General features: G+C 43.0%; 1 protein-coding gene across 2 annotated transcripts in view; it reads right to left on the bottom strand.

Annotated features, from left to right (window-relative positions):
- actn4 (actinin, alpha 4) overlaps positions 1-15,587 on the bottom strand; it is a 62,852-nt gene extending 47,265 nt beyond the window's left edge. For both annotated transcript variants that reach the window (XM_080006936.1, XM_080006937.1), the window contains exon 1: positions 15,451-15,587. In XM_080006936.1, coding sequence (XP_079863062.1) covers positions 15,451-15,576 — 126 coding nt within the window. In that variant the 5' untranslated portion in view covers positions 15,577-15,587. The remainder of the gene's footprint in view (positions 1-15,450) is intronic.
- Between the last annotated feature and the right edge of the window lie 2,465 nt (positions 15,588-18,052).

The following is an 18,052-nucleotide window of genomic DNA, read 5'->3' as shown; positions in this document are numbered from 1 at the left end:
ACAGTCCAGTCGAGTGTGTCTGTGACAAACTGCTGACCGGGTCATTTCCACAAACCTTCAATGTCTTACATAAAAAGAAAATTGGGGGGGAAACTGCAGACTAGACAGCAACTGATGGCCAGAATAAATACACAGACAGAACAAAATGTTAAAACACCCCATCGTCAAGTCTGGTCTACATCAAAATATTCCACATCTAGGTTCAAGAGGTTATTTGTCACATACATGTACATACGGTCATACATATATGCCGTGAAATGTCATGACACCCGGTGATTACGCACAATAAGCTCTCAAAATACTAAACTACTGTAGCAGACGTATTATGACTTCTGTTCCTCCATCACCAATATTATACGGATGAGGAACATGGGTCAAATAAATTTATTCTTGCATCTTGCACCCTTGATAATAAAAAAAAAAGTCAGATTGGAATTGGCTTCGAAAAAAAGCCACTGTAACATGGGATAAGATCTACTTTTAGAATGAATCACATAGATCCAAGTGGAGTCACAAAGCCAGTCTGAAGGTAGAAGCCGGTACTAGTGAGAGCTGTCACAATGCTTTCATTATCGCCTGATAAATAATGTAAATTATATTAACTAATCAAATATTTTGCAAAATCGTTAGATTTCATAATTATTCATGTTGCGATCCAAATGTCAAGAGAATATTTAAACCAATGTGATCTTTTGTGAATTTTTCTGCATAATGTGATCTCGGCATCATTGAAAATGAGGATTCATCTCTCAATGTATCCGCGAGAACTAAATAAAGGTGAAATGAAAAATGAATTAATGTATTTTCTTCATTAAAAAGCTGGATGTGCATTCTTATAGGCTTATACTTTAGGGGAATCAAATTAACATAACAGCCTTGGTACTAGTGGTTGATATTCAGGTGCCAGCATGTTGGTCCACAGCTCGGCTTAACTGTTGCTAAGGAACCCAGCAGAACTCGGTTTCTGAATCCACCGCCATAGAATTGAGCATCCCAGCAAAACAGAGTCTACAGAGGCTACAGAAAGGTTTGAGGTTGGACATTCCATTCAACATTATAATGCCAAGTCAATATATATTGTATAGCGAGTTAAGATTGTAATTCAATTATTTTTCAAATTTGACAGATTCTTAATAACTAAACCTTAAAAAAGAAGCCGATGTCAACCTCTCCTTTCTGTCTGTTTGAGCAGCTTTGGCTTTACTGCATCTGAATCTCCTGTTTTTGGAGCAGACAAAAAACATTTAACAATGTAAATTCATGTTCAGTTTGGGATTCATAATGTAAATGGACTCCCAAAATAGAACATTCTGATAGTTGGATTTCCTAACTCAATACTGGACACTAATACTCATGATATGTGAGTGTTTCGGTTTTACTTGAAAACTTGAGTTTTGGTCCGATATACCAACATGATTCTTTAATATTGATATCATTTAATATATGGATGAAATAAAAAGTTAATACGCAAGCCCATCTCTTCTATAAATTCACACAAGTTTGAGTGAAATGTCTTCGTGCTCCAGCGAAAGGAACAACGCTGAACCCACGCTCACAAACACACACTATGTTCACACATCCGTCCGGCTTTGACGCGACTGCAGGGCATCCGGCTGTGTTAACGCACATGTCTGAGTCTTCCCACGTGCACGGCGACGTGCAATCCCTGCTTCATACTGTGTAAGTGGTGGGCGAGGGGACGACAGAGGAGTCTTTGTTAACGAGGCGAGGGGTGGGGTGGGGGTCTGAATAATGCCTGGGGGTTGATTGGATCAGACAGGAGAGCAGCCTCCAACAGACCCACTTCCCTCGGACACATTCAGCGCAGTAGCTCGGCCCGCCAGGAAACTTACACTTCTTTCCCCTCCTCTCTGCACCAGCTACAGCTGCCGGGGTTTCCCCCGCCGGACCCAAAAAAAAAAAAAAAAAAAAAAAAAAAAATCCCGAAGCAATTTTACCCTTAGAATTATTCATTTTTTCCTGCCAGTATGATTGGGAGTAATGAAACTACGGCTGTTGCATGCAATGTGGAAGGAGGTGTTGTTGTGCAGAGTGAGACATGTCTTTCTGCCTCACTGCACGTCCCAGATAACAGCTGCTTGAGAGACTATAGGTATCACGATATGCTTTAACCAACTACTTTGAGATCAATAACTTGATGATGACTATTAGTGTTTCCAGACCAAGATATTTAGTAATTTTGAAATAATCCTAAGTTATATGGACATTACGACTAAGCAGAAAGAGGCAGTGATAAAAACAGCCTATGAAGTTCATAAAACTGCATTAATTTACCGTAATGATAAAACTAATAATAACCGAATAAACAAAATCCCACTGAATATTTAGTCTCGTATGACAATATCGATATTATATGAATACAGATGTATGTATTAGAGCTGGGCTATGTGTGTGTGGTGATGCAGAGTATGTATTTGACATTGGGAAGGCGCAGCAAACCTCAGTCTTCCTTCCTCTTTGCAGCCCAATTATGTCTTTTAGAACTCAAGGAAAGCAGAGCCGCCTCTCGACTACACTTCCTCACAGCTTCTCACTTCCCCAAACTGTCATTTATACACGATCGGTACACATGACAGTGAGGGGCCTAAATAATATCTCAAATGGGGTGATGGTGTGGGTACGCGTTGTCCTTGGTAATCTTTTATGGACTACCTTTTTGGACGTATGGTGCGTTGGTTAAATGTGTGTGTGAGCCGAGCCGGGGGAAGAATGAACTTCATCTGACGTGACCAATCGATTTTGAGGTGGATTTATCTGGCTATATTTACAGGTTTGAATCCAGTTCTATACTACCATCGTGGTGTGATAGTTAATTAGATGGAGACAATAAGTGTATGGTCCAATTTCTAAAAAAAACATCCCAGATACGACATATTTTTCCACGGTATAAAAGTATTGTGAACGCATTAATATTTTGAAATCACACTCTAATGAGACACTTGAAAATTTTCCTCCACACATTACCTATTCCCATTACATTTCCATTGACAGTCTCTGATACTGCGGCAACACAACGTTTTGAGAGATGTATAGCCCAGTACCTCTTGAATTTTGAATCATATCAGCATTATTCAGTATTACAGGATGGAAGGGAGGGGATTCACCTCATGTGTATCGTTCATTGACAGCTTAGAACCCATTTATTTTATGCGTTTGTGTGTTGTTTTCCCTCCTTGGAGCTAGTCCACATTCTCCAGAGTCCTGCATTATTCCGCCCAAGAACCACAAGAAACAAAACAAAAAATAAATAAATAAATAAATAAAGAATCTGTACATTTATCTCTGTCTGTTGGATCTATCTGACTATGCTCCGGGCTCAGTCTCTGAGGACCCACGTCTTTCCCTAGTGCTCACAGAACCACCAGAGGAAGAGAAAGATCAAAGTCTGGACCTGCCTCGGGATGCCCCTGAATATGGCCGCGCCGAACCCCCCCCCCCCCCGGACGTACAGTTAGTGGCTCCAGAGCGGAAATGCTAAACCGCACAGACAAAGGAAAACCGTTACACTCCACAATACGAGTGGCCCAAAATCGAGAAAGAAAAAAAAAAAAAAAAAAAAAAAAAAAAAAAAAACAGCTAAATCCTCAAAATAGTCACTCGATCAGCGCTCTGGTGGGCACAACAATAATTCAAGATTTTTTTTGTGTCTTGTGTTTGACGTACATGGGCCAGACGTCACCGTCAAACAGACCGGGCGGGTCTGGCACAGTGTAGTTCCTTGAGCAATTAATTCTGAAGCCATCATCTAGAATTACGCCGACTGTATCGATGTAAATAGCGAGAATCCCCTTTTCGAAAACAAGGAGTCCCCGGGAAACGGGCAGAAACGCTTTTTTAATCCTCTTTAAATCAGGAGCATGGACAGTGAACACACGTTGGAAACAAACAGGGAAACAGAGACACAATGAGGTTCGACACATGACACAAAGCAGCAAAACAAAGAGGGAGAGATTATTATATCTATACACATATGCACTGTATATCTCTAGAGAGTGAGAGTGAGTGACATGGAAGGAGAGGTGAGGGAGGACAAGGTAGAATGTTACTTGGGGTTAATTTCACAGGCGCGAGTTCCTTGGTGACTAGTGTGGTGGAACCTGATGGCTGGGCCGAAGAGATGAATATTTAATAGTGCTGTAATGTGCCCTGACAATAACACACACACACACACACACACACACACACACACACACACACACACACACACACACACACACACACACACACACACACACACACACACACACACACACACACACACACACACACACACACACACACACACACACACGTAATTGTGTGTGTAAAACTCTCTTTTGAGTGAGGCAACATGTCTCCATATTTAAAAATCCCTCTTACCGCCTTGTCTACAACATGCAGTTCACCTTCACACACAAAGTAGATTTCCACCTGGTCTCTGTCCATCTCCTGGGAAAGGCTGGAGGCCAATATTCTACAGAACTAACATGTAACATGTGCCTCCTTGAACATGCGCGTATGCTTCTCTATTGTCTGGTCTGGTCTCTCCCACTGGGATTGGCCTCCTCACCCTTTCGCCCCAGTTAGCATGCTGTTAAATAATACAACGGCAGCTAGTGGAGGAAATCAGAGACAACATCGGCGCGCACGCACGCACACACACGCACACACACGCACACACACACACACACACACACACACACACACAGTTTAAAAAAAAGGCATGTTTAAAATCAGGTAGATATAATCTGGGATTTTGGTTATCATAGCTGCTTTCACACATGTAGCACACAACCGGAGATTGTCTGTGTCAGACGAGCTCACAACTACTGGAAATACAGTGGTACCTCGACTTACGACTGTAATTGGTTCTATAAGAACGGTCGTATGTTAAAACAGTCGCATGTCGAAGCAATTTTTCCCCATATAAATTATGAAATCATGAAGGGTGAAAATAAACAAAATACACAGCACAAACACAGTAAATATGAAAAAAATATCGATAAGCCACGAACTACGTGCACACACCATGTAGGTCGCCCGCTGACTGGCCGCTGACTGGCCGCTGACTGGCCGCTGACTGGCCGCTGACTGGCCGCTGACTGGCCGCTGACTGGCCGCTGACTGGCCGCCGACACGCCAACTGCAAATTTCCATGGTCGTATCTTGGAGCAGTCGGTCGCAAGTCGATACAAATTTTTGCGACTATCGCTACTCGTATCTTGGATTAGTCGAAAGTAGATGCAGTCGTAAGTCGAGGTACCACTGTACTCAGTTTGGTTTAGATGAGGGGCGGAGCCTGCAGGAGGCAAGAAGTGACGCAATGACGCTGCAGAATTTTACAGCACATCCAAGATGGCAGACGAGGCTATGGAATCATCAGTAATTGTGACTTTTTTGTGTTGATAGTCCGTGTATTTGGACATATCCGCAATATAAACTAAAGAGTGGAAAGGAATAATAAAGAACGGAGAAAGGAGTAAGAAGGAGCTACGCTCCATGCACAAAGATCTGCGCGAAGGTAAATAACTGGCGCATGATAGTGACATCATCGACACGCCCACACGCTCGCTGTGAATTCTCTGGACAATCATCTGTTCTGTTCACGCATACCGCTCAATCAGACATACCCAGACCTTGCACTAGGGTGCTGGCTGGGCTAAGTCTGGTTAATTACGCTACAAATAATACAGTCATTTGCGTTAACACATACAGCTCCTCCGGGTAACGTACAGATAGTTCCAGGTTCGCAGTGCCAGTGTGAATGCAGCTATAGACTTCTTTCCCCTATATTGCTCAAGGGCAACCTATCTTCGTAGAGGGAAATCCAAAGTATATAATTTACATAAAAATTTGACAGCTAACCTCCCATGCACCACAGTGTGTGATTTATACATAACAGGAGAAAACGGTTTTCACTTTTTTGTGGTGGATTTCCTTTTCCTTCCACAGAAGAGATTTTGATCTTCGTACCAACATGTCGGTGCAAAGTGAGTTACATGAATTGCCCATGGAGATGTAGGTGTTTGAGGTCACAGTGCATACGTCCCAATGCTGTCACCTGACCCACAATGCACTGCTAGAGTTTGAATGAACAACCCGTCACCTCTATCCATTCCACTCTCCAGGAAGCCTCAGAGCGTGGCATGTGTCGTTCTGAGATTATCCAAGCTAGGTTATCATAATCTATCCATCTCAGCTGCTTATAATCTATCTGAGCATGTAACAAGGATATAATCTCGAGGCCGTGGGGGGTGGGGGAGTGGCCTGTCACAACACTGCCAGATGTCATTCAATTGAAGGACCATCCCAACCACAGTTTGAGTGCTAAACCAGTCAAAACATTAGGGGACGAGAGACGCAAGGTATCAAGGTAAGGACCCCAATGTAGAGTGCGGTACAAGGACCCATTGTACCGCACTCTACATTTAGTTAGTGGTCTCACCTACAGCTTCACCACCTACCACAAAAATACGCCGGCCACATGTGGCTTTAACAGTTTTGTCGCGTCTGTAACACATTAAATTAAAAATTAGCTCAAGGCCCAGCCCGCCTACATCTATCTATAGAGCAGGGTACATGAAGCAAGTCATTCCAATAGCTGACAGCGATGCAGCAGTTTCAAATAGCAGCACATGCAAACGCTTTTTAAGATAGTGTGGTTTGCCTGCAACATCTAAACCTCCTAATAGTATCCTTTTATTATTTTTAATACATTTTTTAATGCTCAAATTTAGTCAATTTAGTACTCCATTTCCTGCTGCTGCTCTGCTGTGGAGAATATCGCGGATCACTCCTGGGAAAAAAAAAAACAAAACAGTCCGTGTTTTCACCGTTCTATTTCAAAAAAATACACACACACACACACACACACACACACACACACACACACACACACACACACACACACACACACACACACACACACACACACACACACACACACACACACACACACACACCATTTTTTTCCCTTCTTCTATTCTAAATTAGTTCCCGCAGCCTTACTGCCCTGCCTATTCCTCTCTACATTACCCATCTTGTGCCAAGTGGTTTGGGAATTTGTTTTGCCTTATGATTCAGCAAACCTTTCCTATTGTATTATATTGTATTTGGGCCATGATGCTCCATCCTACCAAGTGTATTTCCTTGTGCATATCCTCTAGATTCTTGGTCCTCTCTCGAATGGTAGAGCTCTGAAGAGGTGCTGCCAAAAATACCACCTGCAGAGCACTGGATAACACTGGCTGAGAATAGAGAGTGCAGAGAGGCAAGCTGCAGGAACACACACACACACACACACACACACACACACACACACACACACACACACACACACACACACACACACACACACACACACACACACACACACACACACACACACACACACACACACACACACACACACACACACACACACCCCTGCAGCCATGGTGATGGAGCTGGAAAGATGAAATGAGCCGTGTCCATGAACAAACACGTACAGCAGAAGAGTGTTGAGGCTGCAATTAGCAGCAAGATGTGTGAGTGAAACTACATACACAGAAGTTTGTGTTTAAATAAGAGTTATGAATATGACGTAAAATGCAAATCATTTCATACATTTGACTCTTTGACCTTCAGACCAAATAACACCCCCCCCCCAAATAAAAACCCCAAGGCTTTTTCAAATGTTCCTTTACGTCAGGCTGAAAAGGTTTTGTATTCCAAATAAACAAAGAAAATATAATACAGGATTTCTCACAATGTGGAGACTAGAATTCATTATGTACGTAAAAATTGGATGAAAAAATAGAATTGTGTTGATTTCAGTTTTATTTGTTTAAAAAAAAAAATTAAAAGAAAAAAAAAAAAAAAAAAAAAAGGTGTTTCAGATTCAGAGAAATTTCTGCATTGGTCTGAAACTCTTGTGCCATGCACACACCTAGAAAGGGGTCTGTGTTTGTTTTACTTAGCAGTGTTTAGACACTACCCCAGGCAGAGAAACCCACAGCTATGCAACGGCTGGAAAACTAGTGGAAGGGGGACAATCATTTCCAAGTGCTAGTCAACCCCCTTCCCAACAAACACGCACACACACGATATCCCCACCCTCCAACACAGGCATCTAAACACACACCGCCACACCTAAACACACATTCCTTTGTTGTCTCGCCTTGCCTGCAAGCAACTAGAGTAGAACACCTCAAAAAGCAGACTGGGTCAATCCTTGTAAGCAGTCTCTTTATAACATACACTCAAAGAACATGCTAATTGCAGGAACAATTTCTCATGTTGATGTAAACAAATGTTGACACTCTCCTGCAGACATAAAACACGTGCTGCAGTGGCTCAAACTGCTGCCGCTCTCTTGGCTTTGATGGGCGGATAAAAATCCACTGTATGTCGTGGAGTTAACCGAGAACATTGACCAGCTCCCGTCGAGTGTCTCTCACAGTTACATTAAACTCCATCTAGGTTAACCATTGCTGACCTGAGAACACGGCGAAATTTATAGACCTTCCCAGCTGCTGGACTCCACAAAGTGACATCGCAACCAGCCACTAAACGCGAACAGCTTTGCTTTGTCAGCATTCATAGTAGCAGACTAGAATACCAAAGCACAAAGTAAAAATCTCCTAGTCACACAATGGTGAATAGATCAAACAGCATGACTGTCCAGAAATCCACCCCCCACCACCCCAGCTAAGTTCTGAGGCTGTGTGTGTGTGTGTGTGTGTGTGTGTGTGTGTGGGTCAATCTGAAGCGATCAACACGCATATTGGCCGCCAACCAAAAGGGAAATTCTTAGCGCCCATTGTTGCCAATTTCAATTCATCAGTGGGAAATGCCATTCGCTAATCCAAACAACTATGCACAATACAAGTTCTAACCCACGAAGAACAATTACTAAGACGACTAAAGTTCCAGCCCGCCACAATGCGCATCAAGAATTCATGGCTTGTATGACTGAGGGAACCCAAGTCAACCTCTCGTTAGGTATAATTTCTCAAAAAAATGCTATCCCTGCCGCACGCACGCACACACGCACACACAAACGGGGGTGTCGAGGGGAGAAACAGACCGGAAAGAAATCTCTTTGAAACAGAAACACATTAGGGCAGCAGCCCGCCTCGTGGACACACGGACCTGTAGCAGAGCTCTGGACTCTGATTGTTCAATTCTGGATTGTCCTTTTATTCAAGAGTTTCGTACTTTGAGCTTGCCTGTCACAAGGGAGGCAGGTGTTTTTTTTATTTTTTTAAGAGCAGCCAGTCACAGTCAACATTCGGAGCAAAAAGAAATACAGAGCCACTACAAGGAAGGGGTGACCTACAGATCTGTGCTGTATGGAAAATAGAACACTTTCCCCCTCTTAAATCTCCTTCGCTCTGGAAATGGATTCACCCCTCTCCAGTTTTCCTTCCCTACATCTTGCCCTTCCTCCTCCTCGCCGCCAACACCAAACAGGCCACATCTGCAGCCCTGCAAAACCCAACACTTTTTTGAGGGGTCAGGGGGAAAAAAAAAACAAAAAAAAAATAAAAAAACGGGACACCCCGCCCACGTTATTGGAAGCCCCCTCCCACTGGCCTGGCAGGCTATAATGGGCCACCAATGGAATGTTTCCCCCTGCATGCTCTCTCACCGTGGCTTGTGGGAGAAAAGAGAGGGAGAAAGAGAAAAAAGGGGGTTGGAGAGAGAAAAAGAGAGCGAGAGAGAATTCCATTCCACTCTGTCCTTTAGCTGGCTGCGTTGGCCTGCTGACTGGTCGGTTGTTTGAGACTGGAATCCGATTCTGAACCACAGTCAGCTGTGTGTCCTTGGGTCAGGGGGGGGGGCTACCCCCCCTACTGCTGATCCAGGATCAGCTGGGAATCGGAGTGCTTTTGCCTGGTCACCTCATCAACCAAACTGTTTCAAGATGACTACTGTATAGGTGAAGAGAGGTAGTCATAGGGCATTCATATCACAAATTCCATTAACTTGGTCAAGAAACCTCAAGTTATCCGTTTGACAAGGAAACTATTTGGGGAACTGGCTTTTCAGCTAGGGCTGTCAAGTCACACAATGGAGAAATAAACCAGTCAATCCAGGTCAATATCCGGTATATATCTAGTGGTCAATTGGAGAGGATTTGGTCAATAGAGGATCACTGGGTCAAGCAGATTAGAGCTTAATCTCCATTCACAGAGCAGCAATGAGGCAAACAGATATCAGCGTGATAAGAACAAGGTTAAGCCATTGTTTCAGACTGTTTAGCTGAAACACAGCAGAGAACAGAATAAACACTGGGTTCTGGATGACATTTTTTGTTTAGCCAGGTATCTTTTTGAATTAAATTCCCAAAAAGCTCACACACTCACAATAGGCCCACAGAAACGAGGCGAGTGGCTGTGAAATGATGTCTGCTTTCATTTTAAGAGCAGGGTACATTCCTCCCATATCCAGCACACTCTAATCAAGAGTATCCTGCTTCACCACATCAGCCAATCACGTCACACGCAAAAAAGAATAGCCGGCCAATCAAAGCTGCCAATCCTGCTCCTCTACACAAACACTGTCTTTTGTTTGACAAGTCGCCTATTCGGGTCAATCTTTATCAAACAATTACTGCTTCTTCCATTCTTTAGATGGTTTTTGTTTTTTTGTTTTTTTTCAACGTGAAGAGAATCTGGGTGGAAATCCCTCACAGTGCCGCCTGTTTTGAAGAGAACTAGCGCAGTGACTGTAGCACAAAGCACACTGTTCTGGCTAAAATGTCACTCTCCGCCTCTCCTTGGCCGACCCAACACGTATGAACTGCCTCGGCCTCCATGTTAGTAAAACAAAAAGCATCTGAAAAGTGGGTAGGGATTAAACAGACTAACATTGTACGCAGCTGCCCACCTTGGGAGCGATGGAAATCTGTGTGTTGGTGTGTGTTTGCACTCAGGGTGTGCCGAAGGAGAGAGCGTAGCAACAAGTTGAGCTACTCACTGAATGCCATAAGAAGACATAACCAAATGGACTTATAGTTGGTAAAACAAATGTCTACAAAGTAAAATCATTTTTTAACTATTTTGAGTTCTACTTAGCTCTTTAAATTGCACAGGGGATGGTTACACAGCCTGTGTGTTGGTAAATGTTTGTCCAAAAATAAGTGAGAAGGTGTGAAAAATGAATGGAATCTGTAACATTGACGGATAAAAAATATCCGGCAGTAGGTAGCCATTTGCACATTAGCTTCCTTTATGGAAAAGTGCCGTATGGAGTCTGTTCTCACATAGATGACTGTCACGGAAACATTACGTAATGCTCGTGCAAGAGGTGTCCAATATCACGTGAGACGAGGTAACAGACACAGTTTTGTTTTTAGACCAGCATTGGTCTCCCCGCCCCACAAGAAAAGAGCCCCCGTGCCCAGAAGCAATAACCCTAACCCAATGATATTAAATCAGTGTGATCATTTTAAACCCGTCCTACACTGTCTCTGGAGAACGAATGTTCTCCACCCGTTCTCTCTGGCTCTGCGTTGCAGCCGGTGGGCAAGCAAAAGCGCTGCTGCCCGATGTCCCGGCACCCCTAATTGTAAAAGACACAACTAGGGTCTGAGTGGCATTTTTTTAAATAAAAAGAATTAGATTTAAGAATATTAAGACCTGTCTGTAATTTTTTTTTTTTTTTTAATATCTGTAGGAAATAAATATTTGTAGAGAAAACAAAAGAAAACCATTTGTGCTTCATTTGGATTCAGCTCCACCCATACTTTATGGAAATCTGATGCGTCCAAATTTGCGGAACCAGTTTTACGTAACATTGACACGGTTCCTGTTCCCACACGACGCCAATAAGGAACATTGCCAGTAGATTTATGGCTTTCAGTGCAAGTGGAAAAGGGGCTTAAGAGATATAAGGGGACATCTTTTATTTTAGGAACAGCGCAAATGTGAGTTGCAAAGTCAGTGCATTAATAAATTGACAGAGTCAGGCACCCAATCATACACGTGCAAGCAGGGCAGGATATTGAGACAGCTGTCAGCAGAAGGAAATGATGACAGACGGCCAACGCAATGAGATAACACAGTCAGTAACCACAACTGGCTCTAACTCGTAGTTAATAAAGTGCTATTGAGCTTAATTGGTCTTACTCACACTCACACACACACACACACACACACACACACTAAATTTGTACCATAACCTTCTCTCACAATGGTGACTTGGGTCGAGTTGGGGCTTTATTTCCAGTCCTGCTCCAGCACTGGAATATATTTCAGATTGCACGCTCAAGGTGAATCGGAGATTTTGTTTGTCATAACAACCAGACCTTCTTCAATTAAGAGATTTAAAAAAGATCCAACAACCACAAGTGATGCCGTCTGTTCCAGTGACCGAATGGGTTTTTGAGTGACTCAAAAGAGATTATACCTATCGACGCCACCAGTAGCTTTCTCCCCTTCTCCTGGGAACTTTAGAAAACGTTAACGGTTGCAGAATGTGAGGATTTGCGTGTAACCCGGGCCAAGAAGTCCCAATAAAAATCTGGTGGCGTCACTGAGCTCCCCGACATGTTTGGACGTGTGGGCAATCCCAGAGCAGTGAGAAAGACTTAATTATAGCCTGTCAGGCGAGCAGCACAGTCCGTGGGGAGAGCGGCAATGTGCACTCAACTGGACTGAGTAACACCTGAACGCTGACTAGATTCAACGCCACATCCAAAATGGACAACTGGACGACGCTTCAGGTGCTGGTTCCAGAGGTGCGTCACAGTTAAGCACAGTCTTTATACGAAGTGTTGCTCAACATCATAAGTAAATGATGGCCAACTTCCAAAACACACCTCAGGAACTTACATTGCTCAGAGGCATGTCATGGAAAAAATAAAAAACAAAAAAGATACAGACTTTGTTCCTAGAGACTCCATCTTACAGACTACAGTGACAAACCCATTCCCACACTCATTAAATCCGCTGCCCTCTGGTGTGTGTGTGTGTGTGAGTACAACCCGCCCGGTTTCTACGCAATAACTGGCACAGCAAGGATGACTACACCACAGGAATTTGCCCTTGGTTCCTCCACTTCGCCAGGCCCGGCATACCTCAAACTTGGCTGCTAAACTTCATGTCCCCCACTCGGGGATATGTCATACCCATGAATGTCCCCATGGCTTTTCCCCAAATCAAGTATCTCCTTTAGAAATCACTGGTGTTTGCAAGGGTTCTGATATTCGGAGGAATGAGCACAGGGCTCAGGCGAAAGGTTGTTAATGTTAATGATTGGCTCAATTTCCCTTTCCTGCTGTTGCGAAATAATCTTTGCTCTGTGTGGCCTTGCTGGACAAACATTGTACAAAGACAGAGGGACTGACACAAAAGGTGAAGAGACCTCAGAAATCAGCCTTTGCGCTTGATGGTTATCAGCCACTGGAATGTTTAATGTTGACTTTCATAAAGCTGAGCAACCAGATTACAAATAGCACTCATTTGGGTTAGGACAAATAGATTTAACACAAAATGTAACTATCCTGATGTAGAAGAACTCGACTAAATCTGAAGGAAATGTACGGGTCAATAAAATCTGACAAAATGTCTACGTTCAAATTAAGACCCCATTCACCGGAATTTAAAACTGTCGAATGAACGTTAAGCCTAATATCTGCTAAGCCTAATATTTGCTAAATGTAAGACTTTTTAAAGGAGCTGCAGACACCCTGGTCCACTATAAAGAATGGCGATCCCCTGACTGTGCATCAGACACCATTGGTGGTATAGTGCGGCCCAGTCAACTTCTCACACAAACCGCCAATACGTCACAATACGTAAAAATGTGGTCCTGAAGTCCTACAATCACCTAGGCGTCCATCTGGACGACAAACTGGAATGGTCCGCCAACACGGGGCCATCTACAAGAAGAAGGGCTGCTTTAGTTCCTGAGAAGGTTTAGATCCTTCAATGTCTGCAACAATATGCTCCACATGTTCTATCAGTCTGCTCTTGCAAATACCATCCCCTATGTTGTGGTGCGCCGGGGTGAGGGCATCAGAGCAGAGGACGCCAATAGACTGAATAAACTCATAAAGAAGGCCGGGTCTGTCACTGGACCCAAGCTGGTCACAATGGAGGAGGTGGCAGAGGAAAGAATGCTGGGGATCTTGGATAACAAGATCCCACCCCCTCCTACGCAGCATATCAGCCAAGCTAAAGAGAACCTTCAGCAACGGACCGATTCAACCCCCGGTGTGTAAAGGAGCCGTACAGGAGGTCATTCCCGCCGGGTGCTATCGGACTCCAAAATTCACCTGCCTTTGCCAGGCCTGCTGACATTGAACTGTTTGTGGAGTAAACTTGCTTTTTTATCATATGTTTTTAAACACTCGGCTCTAGTGTCTAAAGTAGTTCCAAGTATTCCAGTTTGTCGTCCAGATGGACGCTCTGGTATTCCCGCCCTATCGGGACTACCAGAGCACCTGAATGTGTGTGAACGCTGAGTATATCTGGACTGGACCTTGGACCCGGCGTTTTATTTACTTATTGTCCTGATCACTTTGTCCTTGCACACTGTAGTGTTTGAATGGTTGCTTGATTATATTGAGCGTTTGAATGTCCCTGTTGTCATCTGTGATCGAATGTATCTGGCTGCTATAAGGATTCAATTTCCCTCTGGGGATTAATAAAGCCATCTATCTAGCTATCTATCCATCTATCTATCTATCTGATGAGATAAAATCATATTAATCGCCAAGGGGAATTGAGGTGGTACAGCAGTGTGGAGGGAAGACCCAGGGTGGAGGGTGGTGTGTGCTGGGTGAAGGCCCCGATGTGCTAACGGGGAAAGTGGAGGACTTGGCAGGGGGGGGCATTGGGCTCCGTCTTACCGGCCCGATTACACCCCAGGAACAACATCTCGTTGGCTACTTGCCCTTTTTGTTATTGTTATTTTATCCTTATTACTGCGAGTGTCACTGTTATCGCTCGAAGAAAGGTGTTGAAATCCAACATTAAAAGCAGCTTCCCGGCGGATTAGCACCAGGCAACTGGATACCTGGTTCCACCCAAAGCGAGCCGACGGGTTTTACTGCCAGGGGTTTTACGTTTACAGATACGGGTTGTTGTTTTTTGGGTTTTTTGTTGTTTTTTTTAAACATTGAAATGACCTAGAAATAAAAACAGAACATTTTAAACATTGCTCTTCCACCACCTATGCCTCCTTCACCTGGATGTGTCAGGAAACACATGGGAGTCACCAAAGCAGCTACTACTGAACACATATGTTAAATAACAACACAACGCATATATTATAATATGTTATATTATATGAAGCTGGATGTGATTCCCATGCGTTGCAGGCCGGTATCAATCCGCGACCCCTCACTCCCTTCCTCGGCCTTCCACCCGTCCCTCCCCGGCCTCTCACCCGTCCCTCCCCGGCCTTCGACCGTCCCACCCCGGCCTCCCACCTCCCAGCGCCCCCGGTCCCCGGTCCTACCTTCCTCTGCTGCTTCTCCCAGGCGGGGTCCAGGAGCAAGTCCCGGTCCCAGTCGTTCTCCTGCTCCATGTAGGTCGGTGGTCCGCCGGCCGAGTACTGGTTATTAGCGGCGTGATAATCTACCATGTCAGCGGGAAACCCCGAAGAAAGCCGCGGCGTTTTTCTCTCTGCTCCCCGGGGAAAAAAAAAACAAAACCAAAAAACAGAAAAAAAAAAAAAAAAAAAAAACGGGGAAATAAATCGAAAGAGAGGAGAAGGGAAGGGACGTGACCCGGTTGAGGTTTACGGTTGTTGTCGTTTGTTTGTTTTTTTTTTTCCTCTCTCTCTCTACTTTAACGGTCGGGAGTATCCGGCGCGAGCAGGGAGGAAAAGCGGGGCCGCTGCCGCAGAAGGGACGCTTGCTCCAGCCGCGGAGGGAACGGTGTGACGGGGGAGGAACCAGCCGCTCCTACAGCGGCGACGCAGCGACAAACGGCTCCTGAATATTCATGAGGGCGGCGCTCCGTGGGCGCCGGGGGGGGGCGGTTCGTTTCGAGCTCGGACCGGGGGAGCCGTCTCTTTTCACGCGGCTCTCAAAGGTTCGATGGAGAACGATATAAACACTGGATTGGAAGTGGCATCATCAGATATGGACCTCGTTGTTTTTTTGTTTTTATTTTATTTATTTTTTTTATCTCCGTCGCATTTTATTATTATTTTTTTTTTTTACAGCCAAGGATGCTCTCTCACGTTTAAAGTGGTAATCCGTGACATGATTTTGTTAAAAAAAAAAAAAAAAAAAAAAAAAAAAAAGTTAGATATTTATCGCCGGCCACTGTTAATTTTTCCTTTTCGACCAAGTAAACCGCCAGTAAACCGCAAAACTGCTGGAAGAAGTACTCAGACATTTTACTTAAGTAAAAGTACAAATACCCTGACACCGATTTACTGCAGTTAAGTAGACAGGAGACATTTCTACTTGAATAAAGTTAAATACGTACTTCATCTTAAATGAACTCGAAGGGTCATATCCAGTGCCCTGATACAACCGAACCCATAATAAGGCATTTAAGTGCCTATAGTACCTTTATTTCTGAAGAGGAGTGCTCCTGACTTGGCTTACTTTTGATATCTATGTAAATATAATTTTTTATTAAACCCCAGCAATTGCATCAATTGGTTTGTATTGTGGAGTGTGCTGATTCTCATTTAGAGTACTTGCGTTTCCCTGTGGACGGAGAAAAACGAATTACAGACAATTAATCACATTCACAATTAATTATATTCACCACCAATATATATTCAAGCCAAACGTCCACATTGGACTTGAGCAGAATTACATTTTAACCAACCGATGTGAGTTTGATCCTTAGAAAGTGCGGTCGTGTCGACTCCAAACTGAGTCGTTCGCTTTGGTTCGTTCGTCCATATTCGCCCACCAGCAGTGAATGAAGTGGGTTAACTCGCTGGAATTCTGCCCCCGGATGTGGAAAACACAGTCTCGGTCGGTGCTGGACATGTCAATGTCATTAATCATCCTTATTATAATTTTTATTTTTTTGTATCTTGGAAAAGTACTTAAATATAATATTTGAAAAGCCCACGCCCAGATAATGAATAAGCAATGCGGCTGCGTGTCGCTGGACGACGCCCCTGCCCCTGAACGCTTTCGCACGTTGGGAAGCGAATTCCTTTTGTGCGGCGCTTCCCTGTCTGCTGATTGGTCGAGCCTCAGTGACGACATAAAATAAAGGAAAGTAGAAGAAAGAAAGAAATAAACAAACAAACAAACAAATAAACAAATAAATAAATAAATAAACAAATAAACAAATAAATAAATAAATAAATAAATAAATAAGCAGATAAATAAATAAATAAATAAATACATGAATGAATAAATAAATAAATAAATAAATAAATAAATAAATAAATAAATAAATAAATAAGCAGATAAATAAATAAATAAATAAATGGATAAATAAATAAATAAATAAATAAATAAATAACATACAATAAAATACAACAAAACATAACAAAGCAGAATGAAAAAAATGTAAATGAAACAAAACAAAATAAAATAAAATAAAAACCTACAAGCGTGAAGAAAACATACAAGTGCAAAAAAAATAAAAATACAAAAATAAAATGAACAAGATAAAACTACGAACCCACAAACTCGTTTTTATCGGTCTTTCGTTGTCTGAATTTCAGATGGTGCAAACAAACATTAGAATTCTAAAATAAAAATATAGTTTGTCAGGCTTTTTTAAAATTATTTTTATTTTTTACAAAGTCTAGCTCTAAATGACCTGCATGTTCATGCTTTGTTGTGGTCTTCATTAAAATGTGTCATTTGATGATGCACAGTTTGGTAAAAGTGTGTCGTCATAACCTGTTGCAACAAATACAACCTCATATTTATGTACAGATGAACATTTTTTCATTTGGCTATCTATTTCAGTTATGTCATGTAATTGTTTTTTTCTAATCAAGCTGGTCGTTGCTAACCAGGGCTCCAAAGCACATTTTTGGAGAAATTTGCCAAATTTGAAGGATTTTCAGAAAGGCCCCAAAAATGGTCAGAGGTTTTTTTTTTAGGGTGCAAAAAAATACATAGTGTATG

This window comes from Zeus faber (genome assembly GCF_960531495.2).
Source record: "Zeus faber genome assembly, chromosome: 9".
NCBI lineage: Eukaryota > Metazoa > Chordata > Actinopteri > Zeiformes > Zeidae > Zeus > Zeus faber.
This window is presented reverse-complemented; position numbering and strand designations above follow the sequence as displayed.